General features: G+C 34.8%; 3 protein-coding genes across 4 annotated transcripts; 2 read left to right on the forward strand and 1 right to left on the reverse strand.

The window, feature by feature from the left end:
- Positions 1–1,397: 1,397 nt before the first annotated feature.
- Positions 1,398–9,880, forward strand: LOC132613614 (uncharacterized). The gene is made up of 6 exons (XM_060327710.1): positions 1,398–2,522; positions 4,060–4,493; positions 5,702–5,760; positions 5,887–6,015; positions 7,845–7,980; positions 9,308–9,880. The coding sequence occupies exons 1-6, from the start codon at positions 2,258–2,260 to the stop codon at positions 9,659–9,661; spliced, it is 1,377 nt and encodes a 458-aa protein (XP_060183693.1). The 5' UTR covers positions 1,398–2,257; the 3' UTR covers positions 9,662–9,880.
- A 3,271-nt stretch (positions 9,881–13,151) lies between these two features.
- Positions 13,152–13,604, forward strand: LOC132615308 (uncharacterized). The gene has a single exon (XM_060329890.1). It carries the CDS (start codon positions 13,152–13,154, stop codon positions 13,602–13,604), a length of 453 nt encoding a protein of 150 aa, XP_060185873.1.
- Positions 13,605–14,758: 1,154 nt separating this feature from the next.
- On the reverse strand, positions 14,759–18,884 carry LOC132613677 (THO complex subunit 4D-like). Of its 2 annotated transcripts, none has more exons than XM_060327813.1 (7): positions 18,725–18,884; positions 17,366–17,632; positions 16,150–16,296; positions 15,996–16,064; positions 15,666–15,850; positions 15,204–15,263; positions 14,759–15,069 (listed from the first exon to the last, which is right to left on the reverse strand). In XM_060327813.1, the coding sequence occupies exons 2-7, from the start codon at positions 17,588–17,590 to the stop codon at positions 14,901–14,903; spliced, it is 855 nt and encodes a 284-aa protein (XP_060183796.1). In that variant the 5' UTR covers positions 17,591–17,632; positions 18,725–18,884; the 3' UTR covers positions 14,759–14,900. The 2 variants fall into 2 exon arrangements, with proteins under 2 accessions (XP_060183796.1, XP_060183795.1); XM_060327812.1 differs by having other exon boundaries at positions 14,759–15,075.
- Between the last annotated feature and the right edge of the window lie 1,426 nt (positions 18,885–20,310).

A 20,310-nucleotide genomic window follows, 5' to 3' on the forward strand; every position in this document is an offset into this window, starting at 1 on the left:
GTAGTAGTAGAATATTAATTTATGACCGGAAAAAAAAAACTATTGTAGCATTTGAAGTTCTAGATGATGGAAAAAGAACTTATAGGACTCTTAATCCTTTTATATTTGCTGTATTGGACTTTAAACTAATTTTCTCACTTTAATATTGCAATTTCAAAATTTATTCAACGTATGCCTAGAAAAAAATCATTTTTTCTCCTGGGCCATGGGGAAAAGTAGATGGTCAATACCTTCTCAACTTGTTGAATGGTCAGACTAAAATAATAATTGCCGTTTCATGGAAAAATCACCAAACGCAGCCAATTGACTGTTTAATTAATTTGTACCATTCAATTGCAAAAAGTTTGGCTACACAACTACTTAATCAAAGGTCTCAGGTTAGAATCTTAAAAATAAGTAAAATTATGACAAAAGTTGTTTCATCTTTTAATAAATTTTGAGTGGCGCAAATTCGAATTGTTCAAGTTTCATAACAAGTAATAAACACCGAATAGGAAGCCAAAAAAACTATCTAATTTCTATGAGTTCTTTAAGTTTTATACATTAATATTGTGAAAAATATTTATACTATAAAGGCACTGAAAATGTAAAACACCATAACAAACATTTGTTAATAAGCAACGTGCTACAACATGTTAAATCTCAAATTAATAAAAAAACCGACTCATACACCCAATCCACTCACAACCATCTAGTTGGAGGTCACATATCATATCTGGTATTGTAAAATCGTCGTTAATGAAAAATGACATGGATGAGTCATTTTGGTAACGACGGTGGCATAAATAAGTCAAACTATTGATGAGTGTCATAAATGAGTCATTTCTGATAGTTCAACGACATAATGAACCAAACTATTGACGAGTGATATAAATGAACCATTTTCAATAGTTCGATGACATATTTGAGCTTTTTTCGCAAATAAAAAATCCATTTTATATCTTGATTAGATATCTTTAATTGCAAAAAGTTTGGTAACACAAGTTAGTTATTTTCCAGAATCCAAAATGTACATATAATGTGGAAAATAGTCAATTCGTCGAATTAATTTGTGCCTTCCCCACTCAATAATCCGTGCAGCTCCTAAACCATTAAAACCAAACGCCAAGTTACAAAAAACAGCTCATATATGATTAAAATAAAATAAGGAGACGCTTGAAAATGACAATTTTTCTTTTTTAAAGAAAATTTCAAAATATTGGACATTTGGACTAACTGTTTTTTTAGCTTTTTAAGACACGTTTTTCAGCGGACAATCTTTAACTTTCAGTGAAATACACAGTATTCAAACACCACTTCAATTACTATTTTTTTGTTGTTGTTATTTTTATAAAGAATTCCAATCAAATATATATCCAAACTCCTAGCAAATATGAATTGGTACAAAGAATAATTCAATTGACTATTCCATTATACCACAAAAAGTGGAACCCAAAACACTTTTACTTAGACCCAAAGCCAAGAACCAGATTAGAATCATATCAATTCCTTCTATATTCAACCTTGAGAAATAAAATAATCTTAAACTCATAACATTTCTTGTAAATCCACGTGACATTTCCCACTTAGCCACCTCAACAACACATTATTTTAAGTTCTATTATGTTCTTCATTTTCCCATTCTTATTCAATCATCAAAAATCCAAAAAAAAAAAAAACTGGTAAATTCTTTCAACCCCACATAACATTTCCACCTACACACCCCAAAAATACAATCTTTAGCTATACCCATCTGAAAAAAAGTTTAGATTTTTATTAGTTCTTCATAATCTCCCAGTTCTATTAAAAAAAAAAAACCTAAACCATAACATATTCTTGTAAATCCTCACAACCCCACTTGAAATTTCCACTTATAAACCTCAAAAAGGCAAAATCTCCTTACCTACCCATATAAATATTACAGATTTCTAATAGTTCTACTTACATTCTTGAATTTTTTCCACTTTCATTCAATCTTGAAAATCACATATTCTTGTAAATTATTACAACCCCACTTGATGATTTCCACTCACAAACCTCTCAAAAACACAATCTTTTTACATACCCATATTTATATTACAGATTTTTAATAGTTCTACTTACATTCTTGAATTTTTTCCACTTTCATTCAATCTTGAAAATCACATATTCTTGTAAATTATTACAACCCCACTTGATAATTTCCACTTACAAACCTCAAAAACACAATCTTTAGTAAAAAAATTACATATTTTTAGCAGTTCTTGGTTTTCATTTTACACATTTTAAGCTTTAATTAATGTCAGTTGCTTGTGGATTTGAATGTGTAGTTGTGTTAGGATGTATGCGTTGGGTATGGAAACGTTGTACTTACATAGGTAATGATGACAGTGCCACGTGGCCTCCAGCAACCTACGATGAATTTGAACCTATTCCTCGTCTTTGTCATACAATTCTAGCTGTTTATGAAGATGACCTTCATAACCCAAAATTCACACCTGAAGGAGGCTATAAGATTAATCCTGACTGGGCTGTGAAACGTGTTGCATATCAAGAAACACTTGGTAAATGTTTCGCATTGCTGAATTAGTTTCTTTGACTGGTTGTTACATACTCTCTCCGTTTCAATTTGTTTATCCAGTTTTGACTTGACACAGAGTTTAAGAAAGTAATGAATCTTGTGGTCACAAAAATGTACCAAAATATTAGGCATAATACATAAATAGGCCCTTAAACTTGGCTTGAGTGTATGTCCTCCAACTTTGGGTGTGCATAAGTAGACACCTCAACTTATATAAAGTTGAACAAGTAAACACAATGATGACATGGCATTGACGTGACACATAAATATTGGAGGGCCACGTTAGTGCCACATTAATGCCATGTCAGCATTTGTGTTTACTTGTTCAACTTTATACAAGTTGAGGTGTCTGCTTGTGCACAACCAAAGTTGAAGGGCATACATGCCAGCTGAAGTCAAGTTTAAGGGCCTATTTATGTATTATGCCAAAATGTTATTGTATCTTGTTGTCTTTAACATGCCATATGGAAAGTTGGACTTAAAGAGTTGATTCTTTTTTTAACGGACTAAAAAGAAAAGTAAGTCAAACAAATTGAAACAGAGGGAGTATCATTTTTCATAACTGTGCTCTATTGTTCTGATGAATACAACGTTTGAATAGATTGTATCTTTTTCGGTCGTTACATAATGCCAAATATGAGCAATATGAAGAATAAACTTAATATTGAAAAATAAGGTATGGGGTAGAGATATTATTAAAAAGATAAGGTAAAGTATAAAATTGGTTTATTAAATATAAGCAAAGGCAACCCGCAAGGGTGGCTCAGTTGGTTGAGCATGGAGCTTTCATAATGGAGGTCTCAGGTTCGAAACCCCCTACCTACGACTGCAGGGGATTTGCCTTCTGGGTCGAGCTCGTCGCACGGGGCTTGCCTAGTGCGGGTTACCTCTCCCGTGTGGTTCGCGAGCTATTGCATGGGAGCTGGGATTACCCTATGCGCATCCAAAGGGTAGCGGCTGTGGGTTCTCATGTCATCAAAAAAAAAAAAAGTATAAGCAAAGGCAAAATGAGAAAAAAATAAGGTAATGGCGCGACCACATCAAAAATCGGTCTTTACATAAAATGGGGGTGTTTCGTCGGTGGATTTAATGATACGATACAACAAAATTTAAGTAACAAACATTGCATTTAAAGTAACAATACGGTACAATACAATAGGTAACAAGGAGCTAGGTTACAACAAGGGGGTTCAATTGAATCTCTTAATGATACTGTGCAAATAGGGCAAAAATGTTAGAGAAAAAAAATTATGATATTGAGCAAATAGCGCAAAAATGTTAAGAGATTTTTTTTTTGGTAGTGTCAAAGGGGGTTCAAAAAAAAAATTAGTTGAGGTTGCAGGTTCAAATGATAGGTGATGTGATAATTTAGTAGTTTTGAATTCCCTTATGTGAAATTCTTGGCCCCCCCCCAAAAACCCCCAACTGTCAATGTATGTGCTCATAAAAAATTATATTGTTTCTTTTCCATTTATTTCTAACACTATTTTCATTTAGTATTATTTCATTTTCTCTGACAGGTAATGCTCCACCTTATTTGATTTACCTTGATCATGACCACCATGAGATTGTTGTAGCCATTAGGGGTTTAAATTTGGTTAAAGAAAGTGATTATAAATGCTTGATGGATAATAAGCTTGGGAAACAGATGTTTGATGGAGGGTATGTGCATCATGGTTTGTTGAAGGCAGCAATTTGGATGTTAAATAGAGAATCTGAGACTTTAAAAAGGCTTTGGGTTGAGAATGGGAAGAGTTACAAGATGATCTTTGTTGGGCATTCTTTGGGTTCTGGAGTTGCATCTTTGTTGACTATAATTGTGGCGAATCACCGGGATAGATTAGGGGGTATCCCGAGGAGTTTAATCAGTTGCTATGCTGTTGCTCCTGCTAGGTGTATGTCTCTCAACTTGGCTGTTAAATATGCTGATGTTATACACTCAGTGGTTTTGCAGGTGAGTTGGTGTAGTTGTCGTTGATTTGGCTTTTCTAATTTGTTGCAATTATACTTTAGCAACATATTCCAAAATATGTTACTACTTGATTAATATTTTGTACACTCGTAGCTTGTGACTGAAAAAGTTGGATATGGTGTTCCCTGTTTAGTGTGATCTAGACTAGATGATTGTTTGGTCAGTTGATTTAGCTAGTAATTTTGGGCTGAAGAATGTAGGAGGCTAGAGGAAAAGAACCAAATCTGATGTTGATAACTTAATACATCCTTAAATATAGAAGCGGATTGAATTTTTTATTTTTTATTTTTTTGAATGTCATTCCTTTATCGCTATCAACTTGTGATGAGTGAGTGGTGAAAATGCCTTGGGAGTTGTGACTGCTTTGACTATCATTCCGTCCTTATTTTTAGTGCAGATAAATGTGGTCTCTTGTTTATAGTTGCTGTCTTTGTGTCAAGAATTGTTGGCATGTATATATAGTACTTGAGAAGCACATATCAAGACTTTGGGATGCTTACATGTATTAGAACAAATCTAGAAAAAAGCTTCTTAATTATTGATGATACCTTGTTTTTACAGGATTTTATTGGGCAGGAGTTGTGTATGATAGCCATCGGAAAACTTTAGGAGACAGATGTACTAGCCAATGGCAGTTTTTAGTTCTTCTATATTACGGCCAATTTAATGTAGATTAAAGTTTGCGCAATAAGCTTATAACTTATATATTACAGGTACCGTGACTTGGGACATAGTCCGTACAAAGTCAGACTATTTGAGACTTCCAAATGGTCAGCTTTTTGTCGAAATTAGCTTAGCGTTCTTCTCATCCCAAAAACTAGCTCATTTGAATTCACTCTGTGTAAATCTTATCTTGTCTGATCAGTTGTTTTTCTTTTTTATAATTGTGGTGTCTGGACAAGCTTACGCGAACCTCGACTAATTGAAGGGGAAGTCAAACTTTCAGGATATTGCAATAAAATAATTACCAAAAGTGATGTTTGTGCTGTTTTTATCCGAAATATTTTTTGGAAGATTCCAACTTGGGATTTCTTTTCCTTGTATGATCTCTGAACTAAAATTGTACTGCTGTAGGCTGAAAGCCATGAACGCAATAAACTAGGTGCTCACTTGTTCCTTATTGCTAATGGAACTTCACGGAACATTCATGTTCTCTGAATTTAATATTTCAATTTTGGCTTCTTCTTCAGGATGATTTCTTACCAAGAACACCCACCCCACTGGAAGATATATTCAAAACTGTCTTCTGGTTAGTTCAATTATCCTACATACTTCGGGTGAAGGGCAAAGCCCTTGAGTTTTTCCCTCTGCTTTTTTTTTCTAAGGAGGAATTGTTATAAGTATCTCTTAAACTGGACGTTAATGCTTTCAACAGTTTACCGTGCTTGTTATTTTTGGTGTGCTTGAGAGATACCTTCATACCTGAAGGTAGGAAGCTTAGAGATCCAAGAAGATTATATGCACCTGGTCGAATGTATCATGTTGTTGAAAGAAAATTTTGCAGGTAAATCACGTTCAAATAGTGATACTACTACTCCACACTACTGTTAAGAGTTTTGCAAATTAGTGATGATTCTGTAGCAGGCCTCTGTGCTAAGTCTCTCGGAATCAATACATATTCCTTGTGCCAAAACTAATCATCACATATTCGTTTAATAATTCCTCTGTTTTGTATCTTGAGGCTTCATTCCTTTTAGTCTTCTGTTGTCTCGAGTCTGTGTTATGTTTAGCGCCTGCTTGGTACTGGTACCTGATTCTGTGCTATTACCGACTCGCCTGCGTTGTCCTAAAAGAGAAATATCTGGCGTTTTATGAACTCTGAAGATTTTATTCTGGCCCATCAATTTGCTCTTTAACCTTGTTTAAGTAACTTCTAATATTGCAAATAAATCTTTGCCTGGCTCTCATCTTTTCCTATGCATGGATTTGTGAAACACCAAGCCTGACAGATGCAACAATCCCTTTCCTGTATTTCCCCGCATTTTGAAGATGAAAGATAGCCCCTACTTCCAGAAGGCTCCCATTCCAGCAGGCTTGGTAGAATAGACAGCCTTATCTTTTTCTTTTGGGGTCTCACGTAGAAGCGCCCGCGTGAGGTGCTTCTCTGTTATTCCAAGGCATAAAATCTTCGAATTGCGCATCAAAGGTTCAAACAGGTGACCCAGCTTTTGGCAACACGCCAACCTGATATCTTCGATTAAGAAGCATTTATGTACCACAGCAAAATAAAAAAGACATTTCTGAACTATTCGAGGTGTTACTGAAATTTATTCAATATCTGAAATTTGTTAATTTTCAGTGCTATTTCCAAGCAAATAGAATAATGCAGGCTGTATCCATTTTAAAGAGAAAACAAATGCAGGCTATGTAGCCTTGCATCAATATTTGTTGCCGCTTCGACCTAGTGAAACTCTAGGGGGGGAAGGAGAATGACACTTATAGACACCAAGAACATATATGCATGCACAGTCAAAGGAGCACGTAAAAAAGTAATTAATGTGCATGCCAACTTTGCTCAATTCAAATCTTTTATCTGGACAAAGAGGCCAGGCAGTTGTACTTGTATACCTTTACAAAGTCAACAAGCAGAGAAGTTATGTAAGTAAAATCATTCATTCCAGCGAATTGATATATTCACTCTAAACATCCAAAAGTCTGAACTCAAATTTCTGGCCGGACAAAGAGATGTTCTTGTATTCTACCTGCTGCCTACCATGAATGCCATTTTTATTGGCGAATAATGTGGTGTTTTTAAGCGTGTCGTACATGGAGGGTAGTGATTGGAAGCATAACAGTTCTGTTAACAAACTGAAGTACTTTACCATACCTGATTGTTTTAGTTTCAAAAGTTTAGCTTAAACCTTTTAATCTGAGCCTGTTGATTGTGTTTCTCTGTTCTTCTCCTTTAAGTACATTACAAGTTTGCCTAGACTGGGACCATTGCCTGTTCTCTATCCCATGCTGTCATCTGAGTGCAATACTTACTGAACTTTACTGCTAACTAAATTCTCAGTTTCCATATTCTGATACAACAAAACAAACTATTTGATATTATGCATGCTTCGGGTTCTGAGTTATTTGAACAGATTGTTTGCTGCTATATGAAGTGCATCCATATGAAATCTTAGAGTACACAGTGTTGAGGGCTTTTACCTTATATTCTAAGCGAAATGAAAAAAGATGTTTTATTCCTTTGGAATGCTTTGGAAGCTGCGCTCTTGCGTAGAATTTTAAAAATGGTCTGAATTTGATTTACCCTTGTAGATCATTTGACTGATGTTGAAAACATATATGCTTCAATACTCTCTCTTAATTACATTTCCTGCTCGACAGATGTGGGAGATTCCCTCCAGATGTTAGAACTGCTATCCCAGTTGATGGAAGATTTGAACATATTGTGCTGTCCTGCAATGCAACATCGGATCATGCAATTATTTGGATACAAAGAGAATCAGAAAAGGCATTAGCCGTAAGTGGCTTCAGCTTATTTTTGTCATTTGAAAAGAGAGCCTCACCCTTCAGATTACAATTTTCTTATCCGTAACATGAGATATTTTTGCAAGCAAACGAGGATTAAATTTTAAGAAAGGAAGGCGCGTGTGAACACAGATGATTAATTAGATTAGATGACGATAAACATTGCAGAACTAATCATCTTGGAAATCTTTTAACAAACATTAGTAGATCAACCTTGTGCTCTTTCGAGTGAGGTTAAGCTGAAAGAGGAAATGCTGGGAGTATATGGGGCTTTCAGACAGAGATTATCTTTCAAGGTTATCCCACAAAAGGAACCAAAATTTCTAGAAATGATAATTACATTGAAATAAGCCTGCATGCACATGGTGAAATGGAGTGAGTAGTAGCCAGGGCATTGGCGGAGCTAGGGATTATCTAACCCCCCTCCATCAAAAAGTTACACTGTGAATACAAGGTCAAAACTAATTTTTATGTGTTTATATATAGTATATGTTGAATCCCCTTGGTGTCTTCATGTGTTTATTTCGTTATATTTTGAATCTCCTTATTGAAATCCTGGCTCCGCCACTGGGCCGGGATAGCTTATCACCCTTGTTAGAAGGCATAGCTTTTGGGGGGCATTAGCATTTTTCCGATGGCCAATCAAGAAAGGCCTGTTTTTCTCCAAAGTCACAAAGTAGTTTAACTCTGTGGCTGCTATCTGGTATAGGGTGCATTAGTTCATCTGCATTCTTTTCTTTTTCTTTTTGATAATCATGAAATTCCCAAGGGCTGGCTGGCGCACAGTTTCGAACTTGGTGGATAATGGCCCTGCCCCTGTATTGATATGTCTATGCTCTTTAAAGTCTGAAAGAGAAACACCCTACTAAGAATGTCCATCAGCTTTAGTTTTCATGAATATGCTTTAATTCTTAAGGGACTGGTTGGTTGTTGGTTAGAGTTATGCAGGTATATTAGTAATTCAGTGTTTAGTTATTCCGTCTTCTACCCCTCATAAAATGATGCATATATTGACTCATACATGTTTTAGTTATGAGAGATTGTAAAATGATAACCAGAACGTCACACTTGGTGTGCTGAATTTTATACAAGCAACTAAAAAGTTACCAAACATGGTATTAACTATGCTAATTCTAATACATGAATAATTACCTTCCTAACCAACAATTAAACGACCCTTAGGATCTTCAAGTAGCAGAATTAGTGTGCTAAAGTCAACTATATTTCCGCATGCAGGAAAGCCTATGTCGACTTGTCGTTTACTTGAAATTTTTTGTTGAAGGAATTTTTATTTTTCCTGAGTTAATGCTTCCTTGCAGAGACTCAAGGAGGCTAGTTCTGAGGCACCGACGACCCCACCGCCAGTGCAGAAAATTGAAAGGCAGCACACACTAGAAAAAGAACACAAAAAGGCACTAGAAAGAGCTGTTACTTTAAAAATTCCACATGCGGTGCCAAAAGATGCAGAGGAGGAACCCTTAGTGCATAAAGAGGAAGAATCAGCACGAGGAGTAACAGAGGCGGCTTCTCTCATAAAAGGCGAAGAAGATGCATCCACAGGTACGGGCCATTCCGCTGATGCAAGAACTAACTGGAATGAAGTAGTTGAAAAACTTTTCACGAGAGACGAAACAGGGAAGTTAACATTGAACAAAGAAGCAAGTGGTGAATAACGACGCTTTCTTAATGCTTTCTCTGTTATTTTCTTCAAATTTTTGTGATACTTGAAGCAAAGTATTATTATTCATGTTTCCACAATTTTTTGTATCCATTGCTCATGTACATTTTTCTTTTGTAAAGCAATATCTTAAATAGAATGTACAATTCTAAAGCCCCAGATAGAGGGGAATAGAAACAGAAGCAGAAACAAATGATGATTGGTTGTAATTGCATTTTTGTTTTGTATGAAATGCTTTTGTATAGTTTGCTCGTGTGATTATGTGTATGAATTTATCCTCTCGACTTGTTAGAGTATGTTTGCTGCTATCATGTGTTCCCTCACGGGAACGTTTGCGAATTTGATCAATTACTCTGTGTGCTTATCAACAGATACTTCTATATTTATCTTATTTGGCATAAGGTTGCATTAAGATTATATGTCCAAGGTTAGAAACAAGCTGTCAGTCTGATACTAGAGCTACAATTGATTCCTAAAATTAGAGAGATTATAGCATCTTTGGTCACTCAGTTATTGCTATATTCTGATTTTATTACTTTTGATACTTGACTAAACACATACAATTTCCAATTATTTAAAATGTCTTTTTAGTTTCTTTACATAGGAAATATGTTATATTTTGACAGTTTAGAATTGTGTTATTGATAAACATGGAGTAACAATACAAGTCTGACATAACTTATGTATAATTGAGTAATGGAACAATTGGTAATCATGGCAAATTAGTGAATATTCACAAATGAATGGATCAAAGGATTGATGTTGACAATATACTTTCACTTATATTTCACTTATATTGACTAAGTGAGATTGGGTAAAGTAACAGTATAATCTTTATAAGAATATTATGGTTTATTATCTTTTGACTCAAATACTGTGTGTTAGATTTTAATTGCTAAAATTTGTTACTTAAGAAATTGTATTGGATAAACTGTAAAATATACCTTCTAAATCGTCGGTGTGAGAAGGGATAATATATTGTTGAAAACTGCAGATTGTTGTTCTAAGACTTAAAGAGGGGGATAGAGATACAACTGAAAATTGCTAATTGCACAAAATACTAAATAATAATTATTAATATTATTTTATAAGAGATTCATAGAGAGACGTACTTCATCCATTATCAGTATGATAGATTTGTTATTTTCTTCTCCAAAATAATAAAGAGTACTTAATTGTACTAAAAGTAAGTTAATTACTAGACTCTAAAGGTCGTGCCAAATAAACCCTTTCTTATGTAAATATTGATTCTGTTACTATATTAATTACACATTTTCTTTCATTTTTTATCATTGAGCTACAAATTTTGCTTTTTGTGTGTGGTCAGTTTTCTTGAATTGTTTCTAACAATGATAATTGTCTAAGCTTACGTTCTACAGTGTTTAAAGTAAGTTGAATGATTTCTTACTTTTAGCTTGAAAATTTTTGTACAATGTTGATCAAGTGTGTTTAAAAAAATAAGGGTAGATAACGATTTATTTTTATTGGAGTCATAATTGGTAATTGTTCAAATGCAGGAACTTAGCTACATGTTAGCAAAAGAATGACAATGCATAGCTTTTTTTTTGTTTTCGATACGTAATTGTTTTAGACCTAATAGAAAATTGTGTGGCATGATTATACTTGAAATTTTATTAAGTGCTCAAATATATAAAATCCCACTTTTAGAAAGCAAAAGAAAAAGAAAAAGAAAAAAAAAAGCAAATTCACAATGAGTATGAAAAGTTGAAAACTAACTGAGTAACTAAACTAAACCAGGAGTATTTGATTTTAATTAAAAAACGTGTATAAGAGGAACTGAGTAACCAAATAAGGGATGTATCCCTTATTTTCGAAGTGAGTAACGAACTGAGTAAATTTAAGGGATGTATCCCTTATTTTCGGTTAGGGATCTTCTTTTATAAAATTATTTAAATTTTGAGAGTAGAGTGGTTAATTAGTAAAAGATGAAGTGAATAAAATTTGAATTTAATAATTACATTACAGTTTTGGAGATGGTTACAATTTCTATTCGCTATTTTGCTGAAGAAATCATAACTGTTCATTGTTTTGCAGAACTGAAAGTTTTCTCACTGGGAAGGGTGATAAAATGCATACGGCATTTGCGACGAAGAGCTCTGCTAAGTAGTAATTTTTATTGCTGATTTCCCTTTGCTGAATTAGAGGAAATAAATTTTACTTTCTCTGTCTCAAAAAGAATAATCATCAAAGTGCGAAGATCAATGTTTTAATTTGAAATATCATATTTTAGTTGAGAATAAAAATAAATTTTAACTTGACATAGTTATTTAAATTAGTTATTATCCTTTTTAATATGATAGTATGCTATTGCGTCGATACATTGGTTAAAAGAATATATCTCCATTTGTTTCAAATTATTTCAAGTTTTCATCGTATTTTATTGAGTGATAAATGCCATCGCTAAGGATAAAGGCATGCCTTTTTTGTGAAGATGGCTACATATAGAGAATAACCTTCAAACGGAGATGTAATCAATTTGAGGAAGCTCATGGCAAATGGAAGATTAATAAAATGTGGTTTAACATGTTTTGGACGGTAATAATGGTTAGTGTAATAACAAGATGGTTGACATTTTTTTTTAAAGAAATACAATTTACTGTGTTCAAACAAATCAGATTATAATTTGCGATGATTAATATTTTTTAATATCAACCGAATACTAGTTATTATTAACCTAAGGAAGTATTCAACTATATGACTCAATTAAAAATCCCTGCCTCATCCAGAGCATTCACAAATCACGATGACTAATTGATTACTTGCTTCATTTGTGATTGTTCATTGAGTAACGTCTTTTTCACTCCAATCTAATTAAGTCGAAATTAAAATTTTGAACTTCAAGAGTGATTGTTATAAATCAAGAGCTATCCATCCAAGTTGTAGTTGCGCAATTTGCACGTTACGAAAATAAGGGCATTGGTATCTTCAACTCTCAAATGGCCTTGGTGTAAATATACTTATTTTTACCAAGTGGTTACATTATATTGATGCAATTATAGCGTTGTTATGTGATTTAATTATCCTCCCTCGGAGTTCTTTTGACCTTTTTATTTTGATCCAAAATAAGTGACTATTTATATAATCAAGAAGATTATTAATTGTTTTCTTTCAACTTTACCTCTTTAGATAAATGGATTTTTATGTAATTAAGAAACTTTATTAAATAACTATTTAATTAAGAGTGAGTAAGTCAAAATATCTATTTTTTTTCTAAGAGGTATTCGGAATGTGTCAAAAGCCAAAAAGACACTTATTATGAACGGAGGAGTATTAGTTAATCATGATTAAGTGATTAGTTGTGCATATTTAAACACATATCGCGTTCATCGTGCAAACGCTCAGCACGAGTACTTTTTTACCCTATAAGTATCCCTATCAATTGCCATATCCATCACTCAAGAACTTCCAATCACATATCAATTACACTAAATTTTATCTTTTCTCATTCTCTTTCCCCAGCTTAAATGTCATCAACTCAGGTTGAAGTTATAGAGAACCATCGTGAAAATGCTGAAGTATATACTGATCCATTGATATGCATGCAGAAATGTCTACAACTGCTAGATGAAATCAACTTGCCACGTGGAATCTTCCCATTGGAGGACATCGTGGAGGCTGGTCGAAACCATGAAACCGGTTTCATTTGGCTGAAGCAGAAGAAGGAAACTGACCACTATTTCAAGAAGATCAAAAGAACGGTGACGTATGCTGTTGAGGTCACATCGTTTGTTGAGGACCGTCGACTGAAAAATATCACTGGCGTCAAGACTAAGGAGCTCTCTTTCACTGTTAATGTTTCTGATATATGGATTAAGGACCCTAAATCCAATAAAATCACATTTGCCATACCTAGTGGAATTAAAAGGACGTTTCCAGTATCTGCCTTCGAGGAGGAAGAAATAAAAAAGAGAAAATAAGAAGGACGAGAAGGAGGAGGAAGAAAAGAAAATGGAAGAAAATAAGGAGGACAAGGAGGAGGAGGAAGAAAATAAGGATGAGAAGGAGGAAGAAAATAAGGACGACAAGGAGGAGGAGGAAGAAAAGATAATGGAAGAAAATAAGGAGGAAAGACGAAGAAAATAAGGAGGAGGAGGAAGAAGAAAAGAAGGAGGACAAGGAGGAGGAAGAGAAGAAAGAGGAAGAAAATAAGGACGACAAGGAGGAGGAGGAAGAAAATAAGAAAGACGAGAAGGAGGAGGAAGAAATAGAGGAGGACGAGAAGGAGAAGAATATACTCTTCTAGAAATAACGAAATATTCTTAGAACTTTCCGTTGATACAACATGCCTCTCTCTTATCATTCATTCCTTTTCAGGATTAACATACGAGGGGGGAAGAGTCGGGTGCGGCTGTAGGGTATTTCATATTTGAGATTGAATAATTTTAATGTCTCGTCTTATCTATGTAATCATCAGTGAAATGTGAACGCGGAAATATGATTTCCTACTATTTGATCTTTCCTTTTCTTTTTTTCACTTTTGGGTGCTAAAGCTAGACAAAATCCAGTTGGTAGTTCTTATTTTGAGAGAGTTACGAGAACTAAAATATTCATTAATCATTGAGGGAAGTCTATTCAAATTTGAAGTGAATCAGTTTAATGACAGAGTTGTTATCTTGTCCATGGAGAGCTGCAATGGCTAGTTCTTATTTCCTCTTGTTTATTTGCTCAAGCTACATAGGAAAACAAAAGTTCATGATTGCTCATTTCACTTCTACTTTTTCAAATCTATATCTATCGCCGTCTGCATTTCCGTTTTTATTATATCGGAAAAGCCACGATCGGCCCGCGCATAACTGTCATACATAAGTTATAAAGGTGCGTCGTAGCAAGTATTTAACTCAATTCTCATTCTGGTGGCTTTTGTTCATTACAAGCACTCAACACAATCACTCACTTTATCAATGGCCACACCAAATATGGATTCCTTCAATAGTTCTCATAATATCTGCAGATTTCAAGGGCTTCTCTCTCTCTCTTTCATCTGTCTGCTCAGTTGGTGATACAATTGAACAATGTAAATTGCCTAAAGCATAATTCATGCCGAACTTCAATTGCAGGGGAAGATGGCAAGAAACATGAACCACACTATTTTCCATTCATTCATTAGAGTATTAATAGGCTTCATCCATACAATCATAAACGGTAAGAAACTACAACTGGAAAACATAGCAGCACTGAGCAGCTCTTCTAGTTAAGTCGCAAGTTTAGCACAACTAAGATTGCATGGGTTCACCTATGGCATGGTAGCTATCCAGCTCCTTGTCCAGATCCTCAGCTGACTTCTCAACACCCCTGTTACTTCCCCTACCACCGCGGCCCCGACCTCGACCACGACCGCCACCCCGACCACGCCTAGGTGCATTCCTAAAACCACCACGGCCCCTTTGACCGTACAGAAACACGAAATCCAGGTTAGGCATATGCAGCCATGAAAACAGCTCATGCTAAAGGGATAAGGACTGCCAAAAACTGGAAGTCATCTAAAGAATAAATAACTGTCCACGTCAGAAATTTACCTAAAACCCCGACCAGTAAAAGATGTAGCGCCTCCTCTTCCACGAGCTGAGCCACCCGACCTGCATTAATCGAAGTACAAATTTTAACTCTCAAATACAAGACAACCTATATCAAGACATTACACCATCAAGCATAGAACGCCCTATAGAAACAAACAAAATCTAAAACAGCAAACATAATACTTTCCAGTCCTATACACAAAGGAAAACAAATATTGAAATAGATGCCACCCTAGGTTGATACAGAACACAAATCAATTGGAGCAGACTCTAGAATCTACAAAGCACTACTACAACCACAAGTACATCCACTGCATGAGACTTGATCAAGACAAAAAGTATGATGCATTTACAGAGAGTGTATTAAGTATGTAAGCGCACAAAGTTAGCATTCACATATATACAAACATGAAACAATAAAATTATTGGTCAAAGAAAGAGATGGCTAATAGATAGACATACGCCATGACAACAGTCCTCCTCCGGTTGGTTCCTCCAACTACATTTACATGAGCTGACATAGGAATTTCTGGGTTGGAACCAACTACTTCAATCTTCATAGGCTTCCCATCCAACTGCACATTGTTATATCTTTTAAGAGCTTGGAATGCATCACTTCTTCTGGCAAAGACCACCTCAGCAGCTCCCTGAAAGTTAAGATAAGATCAACTTTACAATAAAGGACAAAACTAAAACCATACAGACTAGCATCATAAAATCCAACAAAGTCGAGTTTACATATTGAAAACAAATCTGCTAAACTCATACAAAATGAAGGGAAGAATATCTTACACTTGGACGTCCATTTTTGTCATAGTGGATTGCATATCGTACTAGTTCTCCAATCTCGGAAAAGAGCTCCTGCGTTTCAAGTCTGGTTTTAACAAATCTTCAAAGACATCTACTGCAAAGGACTGTATAATGTGAAAAGACATGAGATGTGTACCCTTATATCTTCATTAGTCACTCCAATGTCCAAATTGAAGACATATACTTTTGTGCCACTCTCCAACACTGATGATAATCCTGCAGCTCTAAGGCTATCCTCAAACAAACCATTCTGCCATGGCAAATTCTTGGTTCTGCGGAAAGACTGAAGCAAGCATATGCCGGAAAGATTAACAGGTTTGAAAGTAAAAGTCAGCATGCTACCAAACAAAAAGATAAATTCACCATTCTTCGACAGTAGATCAATTCATCAAAGTTCCATAGCACTAGCGGTAGTTTCCAGTTAAGTTGGATTGCTCAAAAAATGCACTCTAATAGCAAAAGAGAAGTCAACGATGAAGAATTAAGTGTAGATGGGAGTTAAAGGATTTGACCCACTGCACATCAGGTGGTTAAGCAAAAAGGTAAGAGCTCCAGTTCTGATGTTCAAATGAAGCCAACTTTGCAAAAAACGCCTTGAAATGAGATGGTAACAGAAGATCTTGTCCCTTGGTAGTTCCACAAAATGCAAGTAGAATTCATTAGGACAGCCACAAACTCCCTCTTTAAACCAGTAATGAGAGAAACTAGAGCCCTGGCTACTAGACAATAAAGATTATAGATGGTTAAGAAAGTTCAACCCTCTTAAGACATTTAGGGGCATTAAAATGTTGAAAAGGCTCTTAAATTTTCAGTTGCCTGAACAGGACCACCTGAATCTCCCACTTATATCAAAATCCATCAGAAACCCTCGAGTAAGGAGTAAGTTGAAATATCATCAACAATTGCACTACAGTTGAACAACTTATTATGACTTAACTGAGATGGCTACCAGACAATAAGGATTATAGATGGTGAACAAAACTCAACCCTCTAGACATTTAGGGGTGTTTAAATGGTGAAACGGCTCTCAAATTTTCAGTTAATGAATCTCGCAAAGACAGCATGCTACATGGAAGTGATTTGCCTGAGCAGGGCCACCTGAATCTCCCACTTATATCAAAAAAATCCATCAGAAATCCTCGAGTAAGGAGAAAGTTCAAAGATCATCAACAATTGCACTACAGTTGAACAGCTTATTATGGCTGAACCGAAGTGGACTTCTCCTTGGAACCAAAAAAAGCAAGAGTCTCTTGTATGTCAACTAAACAAAAGCAGAGAACCTTCAGTTGGGTTCATAAAGCATATCAGATGTGTCTATGAAATCATAAGATTTCCAATAATTTTGAGCTTGCCTTGGCAATTGTGTGGGCTGATGGCTGAGCATTAACGCCAAGTGGCATTCTACGAGGAGCTCCTGTTGTCCTTCCACCTCTAAATGATCCACCTCTAAACGATCCCCCTCTAAATGATCCCCCTGCCCCTCTTCCACGTCGGCCCCTGCCTTGACCCCTGCCACCCCTCTCATTATTTCTCCTACTCTTTATCATATCATCAAGGGTCATGTCTAGCGAAGCCATGATGATCTAAGCAGAACAGGAGAACTTCAGCTAAAAGCCAATCTGTAAGCAAGGACAACAAATCACATTAACAATGATTGTAAAGCAAACATGTTTAACCAAAACAATTAGCAAGAAACAAACCATTAAAAATACAAAAGAAGCAGACTTCCAATGGCATTTAAACTAGAAACTGTTCCACTAATTAGATAACATAAATATCACACACAGCTCAAAGAAATTACTAATCAACATGGATCTATTTACCAGGAAAAAGAGATCAAACAATTCCAACAGCACAGAAATAATAAATTGGATTCAAAGCATTACACAATCTGTCCTTAAACAACAAGTTCCCATTTCAACAAAAGAAATTCCAATAGCACAAATTAGGTTCCAGACAAGAAGTATACGTCCTCTTCTCGCACGTACCAAACAATAACCGAGTAAAAAACAAACATGCCAACAAATGGCAATTGAATCACAACATAACAGGATCTTTACAGCTCTAAAAGCAATTTCAATAACCGAAACATAGGTTATCAAACAAAGCTAATCATTAACTTTCCGCATGGGTGCAAACAATTTCCTGGGGAAACCCTGAATTACCCGTGGTGCACTTGCGGGAAACTCCTTGCCGAGGGCCTGTGCACCCCCGGGATTAGTCGGGGCTCAAAAGAGACTCGGACACAAAAAAAAAACACTATTTAAAAAAAGTACTATCACAATTAAAAAAAAAATCAATAATTCACACTTTTTACGCATGATAAAAACAAACAAATAAACTTATTCTAAAATCAGCAAAACCATAGGTTACAGAATTACGCTAAACATGAACTTTCCGCAGTTTCAATAGCAGCAAAAAAGGAGGGAAAAAAACACGATAAAAGGCTTTATCGAGAGATCTGTAGCATAGCAACACACAACGAACAAGCAAACAATAATTGTGCTTTCATAATTAAAAATAAAAATAAAAAAATCAATAGTACACCGTTTTCACGCATTATACAAATAGATAAACTAGCAAACAAACAAAAACAATCGCAAATCAGAAAGAAAAAAAAAATTATTGAATAACGCTAAACATGAACATTACTTTAGTTTTAATATCAAAAAAAAAAAAAAAAAAAAAAAAAAAAAAAAAAAAAAACTTACCGAGATCTGTAGAAACACACAACGAACAAGCAAAATCTGCAATTCTTCCACAAATTATGAAGAGATTTTTTAGGTTTAATAGAGATGAATTTTGATGCTAGGGTTTGTGAGAAAAAAGGTGAATTGGAGAGTATTTTCTACTACTTTGCTTTTGTTTTGTGAAGGCGGGGGGTCATTATATCATAGTTGGCGTCAACGATGAGAAGACTTACTGTGGAAGAAAGTGTATTTGGGCCTTCGGGTATAGGCCCAATACAAAGCCTTCTAGCTTGTCTTTAATTTTTGTCCCTCAAGTTATTTTTTTTTACGGGTAATAAATTTATATTTTCACGTCATAATATATCACAAGTTATGTTGAATTCTTTAAATAACTTATACTCTTCTAGGCATAAATTTGATTTTGAAGGACAAACCCATTTAAAGGGAAAACAGCGCAGTTTAGTACGTGTGATCTTTGTGGGATTGTTTTTTTTTTTTAATATTCGAAATGTAATTTTATAGAAGGACATTTGTGTGGTTGTAGATGATTTTTTAATTATTTATTTACACGCTTAGTGTAGAAAAAAATGTATGGTTGTTTAGGAAATTAAAAAGAAATGTACAATAGGTGGAGATGTTACTCATAGTGTTAAAATCAGATGATTGAAAGGAAAAAGTGTTATACAACAACAACACAATATATCAGCGTAATCCTACAAGTGGGGTCTGGAAAGGATAACGAAAGTAGAGAAACTGTTTTCAATATACTCTTGGCTCAAGAAACGAAAAAAAATGTTATCCTTGTGTTACGTGATAGAAAGATGTCTACCAAAGTAAAAATGTAAGTTCTATAAAACAACTACTCCCTCGCTTTCAATTTATGTGAACCCATTTGACTGGTCACGACATTTAAGAAAGAGTGAAGACTTTTGAAACTTGTGGTTCAAAATAAGTCTTGAATATTTGTGTGGTTGTAGATCATTTCATAAAGTGAATTTGTTTCTAAATTAGGAAAGAGGTCATTCATTTTGGCACGGACTAAAAAAGAAATAGGTTCACATAAATCGAAACAAAGAGAGTATAAGACTAATAATGTTATATGGTAGTGAACGTTGGGCTTAGTGGCGAAGCCAAGAATTTCACGAAGGGTGTTCAGATTTTGAATAAGCAAAATTTTTTTTTGTGAGTTGGTGCACCAAAAAATTAAAAATCGTAGTACAAAATATTAGTAAAATAAAAATTTAATGAATGGGTGCACTGAAAATTTTAAAATCAAACTATGCAATATTAATATTAGTTTAATGAGCATTAAAAAGAACTAAAAAATTATATATATTTAATTTAACATGAAGTGAACTGATTGAGAAAAAAAAGAGATAAAGAGAATTGAGTCTTAGAGTCAAGAACATTTTTAAGCTTCACGCTTCAGTGGCTCTTCCGATACGCAAGCACTAACAAGTAACAACGAGACATGATGACTAGAGACCAAAATCAAAAGAGGATTCTTTTTAATTTTCTTTGTGTAGCCCTTTTTACTTTCGATTTCCACGAGAGTTGTAGAGAGATTTTATGACTTATTCATTAAGTAACTTTTAATTAAATAAAAG

This window comes from Lycium barbarum, chromosome 10 (assembly GCF_019175385.1).
Source record: "Lycium barbarum isolate Lr01 chromosome 10, ASM1917538v2, whole genome shotgun sequence".
Classification (NCBI taxonomy): domain Eukaryota; kingdom Viridiplantae; phylum Streptophyta; class Magnoliopsida; order Solanales; family Solanaceae; genus Lycium; species Lycium barbarum.

What these genes read in the sequence shown, in the direction of transcription:
- LOC132613614 (XM_060327710.1), top strand. Translation starts at nt 2,258, where the DNA reads ATGTCAGTTGCTTGTGGATTTGAATGTGTAGTTGTGTTAGGATGTATG. An exon ending in TACACTCAGTGGTTTTGCAG is followed by an intron (nt 4,494 to 5,701) that starts GTGAGTTGGTGT and finishes CTTCTTCTTCAG; the next exon opens with GATGATTTCTTACCAAGAAC. An exon ending in ATATTCAAAACTGTCTTCTG is followed by an intron (nt 5,761 to 5,886) that starts GTTAGTTCAATT and finishes TGCTTTCAACAG; the next exon opens with TTTACCGTGCTTGTTATTTT.
- LOC132615308 (XM_060329890.1), top strand. Translation starts at nt 13,152, where the DNA reads ATGTCATCAACTCAGGTTGAAGTTATAGAGAACCATCGTGAAAATGCT.
- LOC132613677 (XM_060327812.1), bottom strand. Translation starts at nt 17,590, where the DNA reads ATGGCTTCGCTAGACATGACCCTTGATGATATGATAAAGAGTAGGAGA. An exon ending in CAGCCCACACAATTGCCAAG is followed by an intron (nt 16,297 to 17,365) that starts GCAAGCTCAAAA and finishes TGCTTGCTTCAG; the next exon opens with TCTTTCCGCAGAACCAAGAA. An exon ending in TTTACTGGTCGGGGTTTTAG is followed by an intron (nt 15,076 to 15,203) that starts GTAAATTTCTGA and finishes GTTTCTGTACGG; the next exon opens with TCAAAGGGGCCGTGGTGGTT.